The sequence below is a fragment of the Schistocerca piceifrons genome, chromosome 1 (assembly GCF_021461385.2).
Source record: "Schistocerca piceifrons isolate TAMUIC-IGC-003096 chromosome 1, iqSchPice1.1, whole genome shotgun sequence".
Classification (NCBI taxonomy): Eukaryota; Metazoa; Arthropoda; class Insecta; order Orthoptera; family Acrididae; genus Schistocerca; species Schistocerca piceifrons.
Window position 1 is genome coordinate 141,227,299 of NC_060138.1, and position 16,087 is coordinate 141,243,385.

The window sequence follows — 16,087 nt, forward strand, 5'->3', positions numbered from 1 at the left end:
AGGTTTTTAAAGCTATGCGGACGTCATAGGTCGCGCTATAGAAATCTGTTACAATGCTTCCCAGAACAGCACAGAGAGCATTGTTCCTTGTGATCCTAACAGGACATAAGAGACACCTCCAGCCAAGCATGTCTTTACTGTGAGTGACATCTACCTGCAAGACCAGTGTCAACTGAGAGATGTCTGCATAGCAGCTCACCCACACAGGTTCCCAAGGTTATACTGATGTCACATGTCTATGCAAATAAAAGCCAAGTCTATCTCTTGGAAATAGTTAAGTGCTGCAGAAATAGTTAACAGTCACTTCTGTAGGAGCTTTCGTGTCTCATCTTGTCTGTATGGAAATTGTTGTCCCAACAGGAGGTGTTTACGAAAGCAGCCCAGAATAGCACCAAAGGCGTTGCCCCTCCACCAAAACTCTTTCTCCATCGTAAACAAGCGATGTCAGTGAATCATTCATTGTGTGGTAACCAACAGCGTGTACCAGTGGACAGATGGGATGGAAAAGACACCGTCGATGTACTATAATAGTAAGCATCACAGTTGATAGTGGGAACAGTTTTAGCAATTTTACAGTAATTTCGATACCAACCAATGATGAGACAGCATTTTTCCCTATTTCAGTATCATCACTAAACCGCCCCTTCTCTACTTTGCAAGTATCATACTAAATGTATATCTATTAATTGTTAATTCTCAAACATATACATCATCAAAGTATACCAGACATTGCTCTACATATTTCTAGCATCTCAAGCAACATACTCGATTTATGATGTATGTGGACGGGAGTCACAGAGCATTTTCGCAGTCTCAGGATAAAATTAGAGACTGAAAGACCCCCTTGTACTGTCTTTGACCAACGCCCCCCCCCCCCCCCCCCCCACTCCCGCAGAACCATTACCGATTTAATTCGCAGCCGACCAGAAGTGGACTTCTACATTCCAAATCCCGTGAATGAATGGAGCTTGCTGAGTCACCGCCCATCCCAGTGCACAAGATTTCTCCAGATGGGACCATGTCGAGGACGTTAGCACTTATTATTGTTGTACAGTAACAGATTTGAAAGTGTTGTAATAGCAGACGGTTAAGAAGAACAAGGAACGGGTGATTTTTACACATGATAGAGCTCCAGACGGATGGAGTGCGAAGCATTTTACGTAAATCAACTATGCTAACAATTTTTAAGTATTGTTCTAGTGTCTGAGATCAGTACCAGGAGGGTACTGCTCAGAGAGAACATAAACACACGCACTCCTATGGCTACATGGTTCTGCACTTAAAACAAGTTATAATGTTAGATCACTTGAGTTTCCAACTTATCAGCTGTGTGGAATGCATGTAGAATGCAGCGCTGTTAATATTCCAAGGTAAGAAATATATTTCCAGAGCATGTCATATATTCTTCTTATCTCTACGATTAACTGTGGTAACAAACTGTAAAATGAAAAAACTACTTCCTTAAAACATTGGCTCTGTGTGATACATGCACAGTATAGCTTTCCAGATATATATAGCGTCCACTGTTCACGTTCTATCACGGTTCAGAAATTATACTATGCCCACATCAGTCCTATATAAAATGAACGTTAGTAATGGAGAATACCTCTTACAAGGAAAGAGATTAACACATAGCAGCAGCGTCCGACATGTGTAATTTCAAGTCATGCCACCACTATCTCTGTAAACAGCACATCTGTCAAGCAAATGTATACATGGGGATTGCAGTGCCTCACAAACACCTACCGCTAACTTAGAATCATCTTAGTTATGAAACTGAAGTCTCAACTTTACACCCAAGATGCGACAGGGGGAATGTGTTTAGAGGAATGTGTCGAAGCAGGACGGTCACGTTTCATCACGCATGAGATGGAAGTCCTCTGATAACCGAGAGGATTGTCGTTAACAATCCCAAGTAGACAGTACTCTAAATCACATACAGAACACGTGGTTGTAAACGAGGCGAATGCAGGCTATGTCACGCGACTGATGCATCCCGATAGAACAACGGAAAAAATGGTCGAATGACATGCAGCAACATCTCCCTCTCTAGAATGCATCGTACCTCGTTACAGCTCCATCTCAATTGATCACCCCGTCCACTCTCTGTTACCCTTTAACGCAGATGCATGAAAGTTTAGAGGCAGATGTTTCTCTGCCTCCCTGAAAAGCGTCGAATACTGTAGTCAACTCGCGTGTCTCACTGTTACCTCAATAGACACACAGTGGACTGCTGACTCGACGGACAAAAGAGGCTGTTTCCCTGGTTCCTTCCACTTCCGTGTCGACGTTTTCTTGGATTCCTCTTGCTGTCGCGTACTTGTTCCCATGTACAAATTGTTCTGCACCAACCAGAAGACACGCAAGTACTTCCTCAATTTCCCCGCATTTCGGTGTATACTCCCTCAATTTATACGTATTTTTCTGTCATTTTTCGCAATTCTACCGACTTTTTGTCAGTTTTGCCCATGCGGTCATGACATAATCTCTCGTTCCCTGTTCTAAAATTGCTTATAAACATGGTACAGCAGCCAACACCTAGCGCAAATGCGCAATTTTTCTGATTGGGAGGCACAGTATAGCACTGTACTCGATTGCTTCCAGACGCCTCCATCCCATATATTCCATATTTGCTGTGCTCTGTTTCCTGTATGTCTGTGTATGTGCAAGTGTCACGGCTCCCAGCTACGATTACACACTTTTGTTGCCGCGTCACGTGCCCGCAGCAACACCAGGCGGCATCCAACGTCGGGGTGGAAGTGGTCATAATTTTTTGGCTGATCAGTATATAGTGTAATGCTCATAACCAAACATACTGCAGAAGCCTTTTGAGGAACCATGAGATTCTAACACTTACTTATGATATTTGTGGTTAATATTGGGAGTGAATTTGGACTGAATTCTGCTTTGCATAACACCAATACTAGAAGAAGTAAAAATAATTTTGATACAGAAAACTAATATATCTCTGTAGGGTTCACAATGGTGTTTTGTATCTGTTTCAGGAATATATACTGCAGAGCCAAAGAAACTGGTTCATCTGCCTAATACTGTTTATGGCCCCGGCGAGCACGCAGAAGTGTCGCAACACGACTTGGCACGGACTCGACTAATGTCTGAGGTAGTGCTGTACGGAACTGACACCAATAATCCTGGAGATCTCTTCCGAAAACTCGAGGTAGATTAATCTACCAAGTCCCGTACGAGTTCGGGCATAGCGTGTGGGTTCGCACACAAGAAGGTCAATGGCCGGGAAGCCATATTTTAACTATATATGACGGTAGAAAATTTAAAATAGTAGAAAATTTAAAAAGGGAAATGGATAGGTTAAAGTTAGATATAGTGGGAATTAGTGAAGTTCGGTGGCAGGAGGAACAAGACTTTTGGTCAGGTGATTACAGGGTTATAAATACAAAATCAAATAGGGGTAATGCAGGAGTAGGTTTAATAATGAATAAAAAAAATAGGAGTGCGGGTTAGCTACTACAAACAGCATAGTGAACGCATTATTGTGGCCAAGATAGACACAAAGTCCATGCCTACTACAGTAGTACAAGTTTATATGCCAACTAGCTCCGCAGATGATGAAGAAATTGATGAAATGTATGACGAGATAAAAGATATTATTCAGGTAGTGAAGGGAGACGAAAATTTAACAGTCATGGGTGACTGGAATTCGTCAGTAGGAAAAGGGAGAGAAGGAAACATATTAGGTGAATATGGATTGGAGGGAAGAAATGAAAGAGGAAGCCGCCTGGTAGAATTTTGCACAGAGCATAACTTAATCATAGCTAACACTTGGTTCAAGAATCATAAAAGAAGGTTGTATACCTGGAAGAATCCTGGAGATACTAAAAGGTATCAGATAGATTATATAATGGTAAGACAGATATTTAGGAACCAGGTTTTAAATTGTAAGACATTTCCAGGGGCAGATGTGGATTCTGACCACAATCTATTGGTTACGAACTGCAGATTGAAACTGAAGAAACTGCAAAAAGGTGGGAATTTAAGGAGATGGGACCTGGATAAACTGAAAGAACCAGAGGTTGTAGAGAATTTCAGGGAGAGCATAAGGGAACAATTGACAGGAATGGGGGAAAGAAATACAGTTGAAGAAGAATGGGTAGCTCTGAGGGATGAAGTAGTGAAGGCAGCAGACGATCAAGTATGTAAAACGACGAGGGCTAATAGAAATCCTTGGGTAACAGAAGAAATATTCAATTTAATTGATGAAAGGAGAAAATATAAAAATGCAGTAAATGAAGCAGGCAAAAAGGAATACAAACGTCTCAAAAATGAGATCGACAGGAAGTGCAAAATGGCTAAGCAGGGATGGCTAGAGGACAAATGGAAGGATGTAGAGGCTTGTCTCACTAGGGGCAAGATAGATACTGCCTACAGGAAAATTAAAGAGACCTTTGGAGAGAAGAGAACCACTTGTATGAATATCAAGAGCTCAGATGGTTTTGTGGCGGCGTTCGTGGCGACAAACAATTCGCTGTGGAAACGGCTTACGAAGTCACCGCCACACTTTTAATAGCGGGCCGACCGGTCCGCTGGAACAGTGAACAGAAAGATGAAAACCCAAACACTCTGATTAAATAAAAGTCGGTACTTATCTTTATTAACGAAGATACAGAAACGCAGTAGTGAACTCCGTGTCTACAGAAATCTGTCTAGTTCGAGTCGGAGCGGCTAGGTCAGCGTCGGCTGACGACAAACAACAACTCTGCTGCGATGAACACACAACTGACTAGGAAGTACACAATTCGGTGGCGAGTATACAACTGAGCGGCAAATACAGAACTGTCCTAGCGCTCGCGACTCCAGCGCTTAAGAAACCAGAAGCCAGCGGTGGCGCGCGCAGACTTGCGGCGATTTCCTGTCTCGCTGGCGCTGCTTATGCGGACGGCGTCCGGACTTTGATGCTGCCAACCTTTTGGCAGCGGGCTCGGGTGACATTACTGGCTAGGATATAACAGATGACAACCCAGTTCTAAGCAAAGAAGGGAAGGCAGAAAGGTGGAAGGAGTATATAGAGGGTTTATACAAGGGCGATGTACTTGAGGACAATATTATGGAAATGGAAGAGGATGTAGATGAAGATGAAATGGGAGATAAGATACTGGGTGAAGAGTTTGACAGAGCACTGAAAGACCTGAGTCGAAACAAGGCCCCGGGAGTAGACAACATTCCATTAGAACTACTGATGGCCTTGGGAGAGCCAGTCATGACAAAACTCGACCATCTGGTGAGCAAGATGTATGAGACAGGCGAAATACCCACAGACTTCAAGAAGAATATAATAATTCCAATCCCAAAGAAAGCAGGTGTTGACAGATGTGAAAATTACCGAACTATCAGTTTAATAAGTCACAGCTGCAAAATACTAACACGAATTCTTTACAGACGAATGGAAAAACTGGTAGAAGCGGACCTCGGGGAAGATCAGTTTGGATTCCGTAGAAATGTTGGAACACGTGAGGCAATACTAACCTTACGACTTATCTTAGAAGAAAGATTCAGAAAATACAAACCTACGTTTCTAGCATTTGTAGACTTAGAGAAAGCTTTTGACAACGTTAACTGGAATACTCTCTTTCAAATTCTGAAGGTGGCAGGGGTAAAATACAGGGAGCGAAAGGCTATTTACAATTTGTACAGAAACCAGATGGCAGTTATAAGAGTCGAGGGGCATGAAAGGGAAGCAGTGGTTGGGAAAGGAGTGAGACAGGGTTGTAGCCTCTCCCCGATGTTGTTCAATCTGTATATTGAGCAAGCAGTAAAGGAAATAAAAGAAAAATTCGGAGTAGGTATTAAAATTCATGGAGAAGAAATAAAAACTTTGAGGTTCGCCGATGACATTGTAATTCTGTCAGAGACAACAAAGGACTTGGAAGAGCAGTTGAACGGAATGGACAGTGTCTTGAAAGGAGGATATAAGATGAACACCAACAAAAGCAAAACAAGGATAATGGAACGTAGTCTAATTAAATCGGGTGATGCTGAGGGGATTAGATTAGGAAATGAGACACTTAAAGTAGTAATGGAGTTTTGCTATTTGGGGAGCAAAATAACTGATGATGGTCGAAGTAGAGAGGATATAAAATGTAGACTGGCAATGGCAAGGAAAGCGTTTCTGAAGAAGAGAAATTTGTTAACATCGAGTATAGATTTAAGTGTCAGGAAGTCGTTTCTGAAAGTATTTGTATGGAGTGTAGCCATGTATGGAAGTGAAACATGGACGATAACCAGTTCGGACAAGAAGAGAATAGAAGCTTTCGAAATGTGGTGCTACAGAAGAATGCTGAAGATAAGGTGGGTAGATCACGTAACTAATGAGGAGGTATTGAATAGGATTGGGGAGAAGAGAAGTTTGTGGCACAACTTGACTAGAAGAAGGGATCGGTTGGTAGGACATGTTTTGAGGCATCAAGGGATCACAAATTTAGCATTGGAGGGCAGCGTGGAGGGTAAAAATCGTAGAGGGAGACCAAGAGATGAATACACTAAGCAAATTCAGAAGGATGTAGGTTGCAGTAGGTACTGGGAGATGAAGAAGCTTGCACAGGATAGAGTAGCATGGAGAGCTGCATCAAACCAGTCTCAGGACTGAAGACCACAACAACAAACATGACGGTAGTATCTGTTCCCGAAAAGTTACCGTAGATGACCATGCAGCTTTGCCGCCACGAGTAATGAGTATGCTGGGCAAACATTCATTAGGCGCACTACGAATGTAGTGGTGTGGACATGCTGGGAATGTGGGTCTCACGGGGAGCGTGCAAGGGATAAGTCCCTGCAGGCGCACTATCCTCTGTGCACTCGGTGGCTCATATTGGGTCGGACAAAGAGATGGAATTCCGCTTTTACATGAAGTGTGAATATGCAAAAATCAGGACGTATCGCAACCACAAGAAGCACTACGGCAACATGCTGAAGGTCATTTTTGAAAGAATGGGTGTCGGTTAAATATGTGAAACCACTACAACACCTTGAACGAGAACGAACAGAAGGAAATTAAAAGTCACTTGTGTTCTTATTATTATTTACTATTACCTTGCTTCCGGAACTTCTATGTTGCACGAACAGTTTTTTTCAAAACCTTTTGTTCAGAATTACTCGTGTTCGACTTCTAAAGATTTTGTGTGATTCAAGAAGAATTGTTAAGTTTTAGCAGTGTTCAGTTTCTACTTAGAGAAGAGGTTTCTTTGTTTTTCTTACATCAAAGAATGGGAGTTTTGTGATAAGATTTCTGCACACTTAGTGCTATGACGGGGACATGAAAAAAGGGGTAGGAGGGGTTTGGGCCTCGACGCACTGGCAGTGCGGCGTGTACAATTTTCTGAATATAAAAAAAAAAAAAAACGATGGATAGAGCGTCTGCCATAATAAAGTCGTAATCGTCAAAAAAAAAAGTGTGTTCGGTCAGAGGTTTAGCTGCCCTTTGTAATAAAACAAACTGAGTTAGTGGATAAAAAAAAAACAAAAAAAATGGGTAGAGTGTCTGCCATGTAAGCAGGAGATCCCGGGTTCGAGTCCCGGTCGGGGCACACATTTTCAACATGTCCCCGATGAAGTACATCAACGCCTATTTGCAGCTAGGGTGTCCATTTAATTATCATTTCAGGACACTTACGTACCCAGAACCGCATGCGATTAGCTTGTACAAAGCGAAGCTGCGTTAGTACCGGCGGTGTTGCCGCTGACTTGCAGCAGCTCGTGGGAGCAGAGCAGCGGGTGGCTTACCCAGTGGTGAGGAGGGGGCGGTACGTCCCTGCGCTTGTGCAGCTGCGCCGCGTACGCCATCCGGAACGCCTGGCCCACGGCAGCGTGCAGCTCCTCTGCCTGAAACACAGCACACCGTCAGCTGGCCTCTCAAGAAAACAGTACATAGCGCAAAAGGGTAGTACTGGCAGCTACGATTACAATTTTGGTTCATTCAGTTACCGCTGCGTCACCCGCAGGTTTTCGACGAGATTAGACCGCACATCGGGAATTAATAGACTTTGAAAGGGAAATGTATCGGGAATAAGAAAATTCAATATTCTGCGATCCACAGCGCCAAGAGTGGCCGACAGCACCATATTTCAGGCATTACCTCTCACCACGGGCATTTAGTGGCCGACGGTATTCACTTAACGATCGAAAGCATGGGCGTCTGCGTAGAGTTGTCAGTGCTGACAGACAAGCAACACTGCGTGAAATAAACGCTATCCGTTAGGACAGGGCGGTGACATCTGGCGTTAGTGAAACAGGGCAGCAGACCAACGACGCGAGTGCCTTTACTAACAGCAAGACATCGCTTGCAGCGCCTTCCCTAGGCTAGGGATCATATCGGTTGGACCTTACACAATTGGAAAACCCCGGTCTGCTCAGATGAATCTGGATTTCAGCTGTTAAGAACTGATGGTAGGGTTATAGTGTGTCGCAGACTCCATGAAACCATGGACCCAAGTTAGCACTGAAATTTAATACATGCATATGACGGCCAATGTTCCTTTCAGTGCACATGCACACCACGCACGAATTCTTACGTTAATCGGAAAGATGCCATGAGAAATGAGGCTAATGACTAGCAGCACTCCATCTGTTAGTGTGTACTATAAGGTGAGTATTTGGGTCTGTGTTAGTGCGTACTATAAGGTGAGTATTTGGGTCTGGCGGGAGCCATTCTGGGGAAGTCCGTGCAGTTGCAGTGACCACTGTGTTTGGATGGCTTGGTGGTCAGCGTATCTGCCCAGTAAGGCAGGAGACCTGGCTTCGAATCCCTATCCAGCACTAGCACACTGGACTCGCATTCGGGAGGACGACGGTTGAATCCCGCGTCCGGCTATCCTGATTTAGGTTTTCTGTGATTTCCCTAAATCGCTCCGTGCAAATGCCGGGATGGTTCCTTTGAAAGGGCACGGCCGACTTCCTTCCCCGTCCTTCCCTAATCCGATGAGACCGATGACCTCGCTGTTTGGTCTCTTCCCCCAAACAATCCAATCCAATCCTACCCAGCACAAATTTTCAATTTGCCCCATTGACAGAAATCAATGCCCACTGGCAGTTAATGTCTTTAATTCCTTTGTATCTTAATACACACAGATGGGTTCCACGATACCACCAAAGAACTGCAGTATAACAAATGAAGCTGCATACTTGACCGTTACCTACATTATAGTCTATAGGCACGAATCTCGGCGTGCAACCAGCAAATACATTGTCCATACCTTTTAGTGTTTTCTTTCGCTAAAATATGAAAAATTGTGTGGAGTTGTGATTTACAGAAATTCTTTGTTTATTAATTTATGAAAAATTGTACACTAAAACATGTAGCGCAAGGATTCCCGTTGCGGTGAGCGCTTTTTCCACCACCAGAAGACTGAAATCTCAAACACAATACACAACACAGTTAAAGGGTCAGCTTTTCGAAACCTCATAATTGTCTCCTATTATGACATAGAAGTCATAAATTTGGTTCAAAATGTCTAAAACCTGCGTCTGTATTGGTGAAAAATACTTGCCACCATGTGACGTCACCGTCGTGCTCAGCGCAACCTCAAAAAGTAACTTGTTGACACATACAAAAAAAAAAAAGGCCTGAGCTCGGAAGTTCATGTGAGGTGTAAGGTGGCTTTTTACCCATCAGTTCATCTGACTGCTTCGATACGCCCTGCGACGAATTCCTCTCCTTTGCAAATCACTTCATCTCTCAGTATCAATTGCAACCTACGTCCTCAATTATTAGCTGGATGTATCCCAATGTGTGTTTTTACCCTCTACAGGTCCCTATAGTACCATGGAAGTCGTTCCTTGATGTCTTAACAGATGTTCTAGCATCCTGCCCATTCTTCTTGTCAGTGTTTCCCATTTTTTTTCCCTTGACGAGTCTGGTTCAAAAGGTTCAAATGGGTCTGAGCACTATGGGACTTAACATCTGAGGTCATCGGTCCCGTACACTTAGAACTACTTAAACCTAACTAACCTAAGGACATCACACACATCCATGCCCAAGGCAGGACTTGAACCTGCGACCGTATCAGCAGCGCGGTTCCAGATTGAAGCGCCTAGAACCGCTCGGCCACAGTGGCCGGCTGACGAGTCTGTGGAGAACCTCCTCATTCCTTACCCTTTCAGTCCACCTGTCAAATTCTTCCGTAGCACCACATTTAAAACTCTTCTGTTCTCTGCCATACAACGCTGTGCTCCGAACGTACATCGTCATATGACTTAACGATGTTATGTTGGCACCAGATTTCGCCACAATTCTGCCCAGCACTACCATGGACATGTCACCCCCCCCCCCTCCCCCCCACCCTACCCACATTTTAACCCCATGTCTTGACGCCTTTGCGATGGAGGTCACAACAGCAATATACATGTGAAGTGTTACGACAGAAAAAGGAACCTGTGACCATTGGAGGTACTCTAGTTTACTTATTAAAGTTTACCATTAGATATCAGTTTAATTTTTTGTCAAAAGTTATCCAAAACCATATTCTGAAATAGTGTCTTGTTTCTCCACTAGGCAGTGCCACAAGTTCCTCCAAAGCCGTAACACAACATACACACATATGTAATACTAACTAATGTAAATCCACCCGATGATGGAGGTTTAAACCTTCGAAACGCGTCGTGGAAAAAATAAAACGGTGACTGGTAACAGTAAACTTGTTGTTTCATTTGATGTTAGTAACAGTCACGGTAAATCCTAACCTAAAAATGTTCGCATTTGAAGATAACGCTGTTTTCTTATAAGTAGCCGACGAAACATGTCAGATACACCGTCGCTCATAATCGACAAGGAAGGCCTCAGGGGGTGGCGTGAAGGATGTCAATGAAATGGCTGCATGGCTCTGAGCACTATGGGACTCAACTGCTGTGGTCATAAGTCCCCTAGAACTTAGAACTACTTAAACCTAACTAACCTAAGGACAGCACACAACACCCAGCCATCACGAGGCAGAGAAAATCCCTGACCCCGCCGGGAATCGAACCCGGGAACCCGGGCGTGGGAAGCGAGAACGCTACCACACGACCACGAGATGCGGGCTGTCAATGAAATGATCTCTGTCGTTGGAGCGTGCATTTCCACACTTTTCGCAGTCGAAAACGACAGTTTGCAGTGTGTTGAGCAACCTTTGACACTGCTGAGAGCCCCGGACGATTCAGCCTAAGGACATCGTGGGCCTGAAACCTCACTGGACGTGACAGCACGCGTTTTGAGTCTAGAGCGACCGCAACTTTTGCTTTGGGTGCAGGGTGGATACACGAGGGACCGTTCTAGAAAATCCGGCGAAATATGAAACTGATCCGAAGCTGCGAAAGGGATTTATGCTTTTTCAGCACGTTTCGCGCCCTCCTGTAACAGCATCACGTGGGAGAGGGTGGGGGGATGGAGGTGTGACATTGATACATGTATAAATAAAACGCCGAAGGGTCCCTCTAACACCACCAGTTCACCAAATACCCTCGGTGCCACCCGTACTCCTTTGTTCGGCACTGTAAAAACGTCCTGAACAAAGTCAGCCATTCACTGATTCCTAAGCGCAGATGTGATATGCAGCATAGAATAAGGGATCACCCAGCACGTAGCACGTAACGACGTTAGATTTAGCAGCGGCCTCGTCACCCGCTGTAGCTCAGGTCTGCCTAAGCATTCAAGTAACACAGGTGCTATTCAAATGGCTCTGAGTACTATGGGACTTAACATCTATGGTCATCAGTCCCCTAGAACTTAGAACTACTTAAACCTAACTAACCTAAGGACATCACACAACACCCAGCCATCACGAGGCAGAGAAAATCCCTGACCCCGCCGGGAATCGAACCCGGGAACCCGGGCGTGGGAAGCGAGAACGCTACCGCACGACCACAGGTGCTATTAACCTGTGCTGCACCTGCTAGAATTTAAGAAACATTTTCATTACTGCCCCAGTGATTCACGCTCAAGCGCGTAGTCATTCGGACACAATAAACTAGAACTGTTACACTGATTACAGTGTGGCTTTCGTCCACTGTTATATCTTTTAATGAGTGTCGTGTTGCTTCTGACAAGACGCTGTCCGCGTTTTCGAGCCACTGAAACGCTACCCCCCTCCAATTCATCATGACGTATATTGTGGATGGATTCTTGCGACCAGTAATTGCGCGAGTGGGTCGTTACATACGACTACCGCCCTAGTCATTACTGGTCAGAAGGTTCTCTTTTTGCAACTCGGACTAGCAACAGCAGGGCGGGGGTCGGCCGAGGCTGGGATACCGCGGAGCTTTACGAGCCTGCGATCCGCCGAGCGCCACCCCTGCTAAGTTACGTCCTCTAATTACATCCGCCGACACGCACCGCGGCTATTTACGTCTTCCCAGAATCCCCGCATCTGCAGGGAAGTCCAATCTGCGCACCGCGTTTGTACCCGTCACGAAGATTAACATCTCGCGGGCAGACTCTGACCGATGCTATCGCAGCGGGCTGTCAGTTACAACAATTGTCCGTGATCGATACTGCATCCCAGTAAAAGCTGCGATACGATCTGGTAGCCGCTCGGTGGTCGATGCAGCAGAGTGATGGATCACGCTAGGGAGGGAGGGTCGCCAGTCATACAGGCTGTGACAGTGACAAGTTCATTAAAGCCTAAACAACTGACAATATTTGGCATCGCTACCCTGAAGTATAGTACAAATGGTAGAGCGAAATACCTTTTCCGTCCTCAAATGTTTTCTCTCACAGCAACGTCATATATATACGAGGGTCACTCCAAAAGAAATACACACTATTTTTTTTTTAAATCCGTCTTTTATTCTACATGATTGAAACTTTTACAGTGTGTAGATACACTCTTTAGGAACAATAATTTCATTTCTCCACATAATTTCCATCCCTCTCAACTGCCTTACGCCATCTTGGAACCAGCGGCTGTATACCCGCACGGCAAAATTCTGGACCAACCTGTTGGAGCCACTGTTTGGCAGCGTGCACAAGAGTCATCATCTTCAAACCTTATTCTACGAACAGAATCTTTCAGTTTCGCAAAGACATGATAGTCACATGGAGCCAGGTCAGGACTATAAGGTGGGTGTTTCAGTGTTGTCCATCCGAGTTTTGTAATCGCTTCCATGGTTTTTTTAACTGACATGTGGCCGTGAACTGTCCTGCAACAGCAAAACATCCTGCTTTTGCAGATGTAGTCGAACACGACTCAGTCGAGCTTGAAGTTGCTTCAGTGTCGTCACATATGTATCAGAATTTATGGTGGTTCCACTTGGCATGATGTCCACAAGCAAGAGTCCTCCGGAATCGAAAAACACCGTAGCCATAACTTTTCCAGTAGAAGTTGTGTGGTTTTGATTTTTTTTCTTGGGTGATTTTGCATGATGCCACTCCATTGGTTGCCTCTTAGTCTCTGGTGACAAAAGGTGGAGCCATGTTTCATTACCTGTCACAATTCTTCCAAGAAATTCATCTCTACCATTCTCGTACTGTTCGAAAATTTGCTGCATACAGTTTTTTTTTTTTTTTTTTTTTTTTTTTTGAGAGCCACTGTCAACATCCTCGGAACCCACCTGGCACAAACCTTTTTCAACGCCAACATTTTCAGTATTCTGCAAACACTTCCTTCCCCTATTCCAACGTAGCATGACAATTCGTTCACTGAGATGCGTCTGTCAGCAGTCACCAATTCGTTAACTCTCTGCACATTGTCTGGAGTGTGTGCAGTACGAGGCCTGCCGCTGCGAGGACAATCCTCAATATTGCCGTGCCCGCTTTCATCACGTAACCTGCTTGCCCACCGACTAACTGTACTGTGATCGACATCAGCATCTCCATACACCTTTTTCGACCTCTTGTAGATGTTTCCCACTGTCTCGTTTTCACAGCACAGGAATTCTATAACAGCACGTTGCTTCTGACGAACGTCAAGTATAGGAGCCATCTTGAAGACATGCTGTGACGGCGCCACTCACGGGAACAGGCTGAACTAAGTTTGAAAACAAGCGGGAAGGATGTATCCTTTTCACACATGCAGAATGAAAACTGTATTTTTACAAAAATAGTGTGCATTTCTTTTGGAGTGACCGTCGTATATACAGAATATAGACTGAGAATAAACGTAAGTAAGATGAAAGTAATGAAGAGTCACACAAATGAGATTAGTAATAAACTAAACCACCTAATAGACGATGTAAAGGATTTCAGTTATTCTTGCAGCAAAAGAAATCTTATTAGCAAAGCGAGGAGGAGGTTACAAGAAGTAGACTAGCACAGGCAAAGATGTCATCCCCCGCTAAATAAAGACACAAGTTATTCATTTCATAAAGGTCAACCCCTGGTTTTGTGCCCACATTCCGCTTATAAAGCATGACGAACATCGATGTGTTGTACCTTTCCGCAATCGTGGAAACGTCTTCTTTTATTTGTTGCGCATATTACATTTTAGATGAAAAGGGGGCGACATATGCGGTAATACTTAAGAGAACAAGTATGTTATTTCGAGCGTTTTTGAGCGTGTGTCAACATTGAGAAGCTATGGAAGCCAGAAGAATTACTTTTTCACACCTTAAAGATACAACCTGTTTTTCTATTTGCAGGCGGATTGTCGTTATTTTCTGATTAGCCGTTCAGTCCCTATAATGTCAAACGCAAGACGCTGTGATTGTGCTCGCCATATTAGCTACTGCAGTGGAGGGAGCACGGTTGTAAAGCTTGAACGTCCCTTGGTTACATCGTAAGTCATTACTAATGCAGGACCGTATTTGCAGAGCTTAATGGCAGACCTAACATTCCCATACAGCATTGCCGCGTTCAGTTATTGTTGTAGGTATACGCCAATAAAATGGGAAACTGCAAGTGAACACTCGATATACAAGCAGCAGCTCTCAATAAATGAACAATTAAATGTATTGTTATTGAGGGTAAGTCGTTGTCCTGCAAAGGCTGTTTTTATTTTTGAAATAAACACTATTTCAAGCTTTGGCGCTAATTTCACCCAGTTACTAAATGGGAAATCGTTTAACCTGAAAAGATTATGCAGGAAAGAACGATGAAAGATACAAAACGTATCTTAACCGCTTTCGCTGCTTGCTGAGTCACGCTCCTGTTGCTACAGTCGCCTACTTGGATCAGCATCGGCTCTGTTGGTATGTTAAGCAAGTGGATTTTTTGTTCACATCTGTTTTCAACTCACTGAATTCCACCAGAGCCTTTGGGCAACAACTTCTAGAAATTAGCGACAAAACTGTAATTAACTTAATCATTTATCTCAACATTCTTCTTCTCCTTTCCTACCGTGTTCTTGACAAATGCCAAAATAAGTTCAGTGGCGTTGAAATCGCAGTGGGGCACAGGCAATCACACACGTTCAGTTCCCTTATCCACTGGATGTAATACACTTTCCATAAAGTGATATTGTGACCTGAAGTGCGGTCGAGGGTGTTCCAGCAGGCCTACTTCAGTGAATTCCTCGTATGACGTGTGATCAGATGCTATTGCTTTCTAGCCATTCAGTTGTAAGAGTCCCCTCTCCATTTTATAGGTCGATTTTGTGATGCTAGATTATCATCACGTGCTAATGAGCTCGTTCTACAACCGCAGGTCTGTTTCGTACGTTTCGAGAACACTCCTGAGCCATTCCTTGTGATGTCTGACATAATCTCACAATGACAACCTGCACCTTCTTTTTGCGCAATAAAACATAAGCCAGCATCTTGCACCAACTCATCTTCGTTCCTATTATAGGAAATTATAATCGTTGTTCCAGAACCTGGAGGTGTTTGAATTTCTCGTTCCTGCTATCCAAAGTTTCCGGAATGATCGGCAGCACACCGTCTCTCAACTGTTTAATAAATATTCCACCCAGTGTTTTGCAAGTGTCTTATTTCCCGCAAGACCTGCTCCCTTTTTCCTGCTACTCGGTTATTTTCCATCAGCACAGGTTTTTTGTTGAAGCCCAATTTCCAAATAGTACACCAAAGGGTCGTTTCACTCATACCAGGCAAGTCCTCCACTACAGTCTTCAACTTTTCCAGTACTACTGCTGCAGCTGTAAACATTATTTCCCACATAAAAGTCATGGATTTTCTCCTGACGACACCCTATACA

General features: G+C 44.1%; 1 protein-coding gene across 1 annotated transcript in view; it reads right to left on the reverse strand.

Moving 5' to 3' along the window:
- LOC124790618 (tensin-4-like) overlaps positions 1 to 16,087 on the reverse strand; it is a 150,316-nt gene that overhangs the window by 98,519 nt on the left and 35,710 nt on the right. The window contains exon 2 of the mRNA XM_047257801.1: positions 7,714 to 7,851. Coding sequence (XP_047113757.1) covers positions 7,714 to 7,851 — 138 coding nt within the window. The remainder of the gene's footprint in view (positions 1 to 7,713; positions 7,852 to 16,087) is intronic.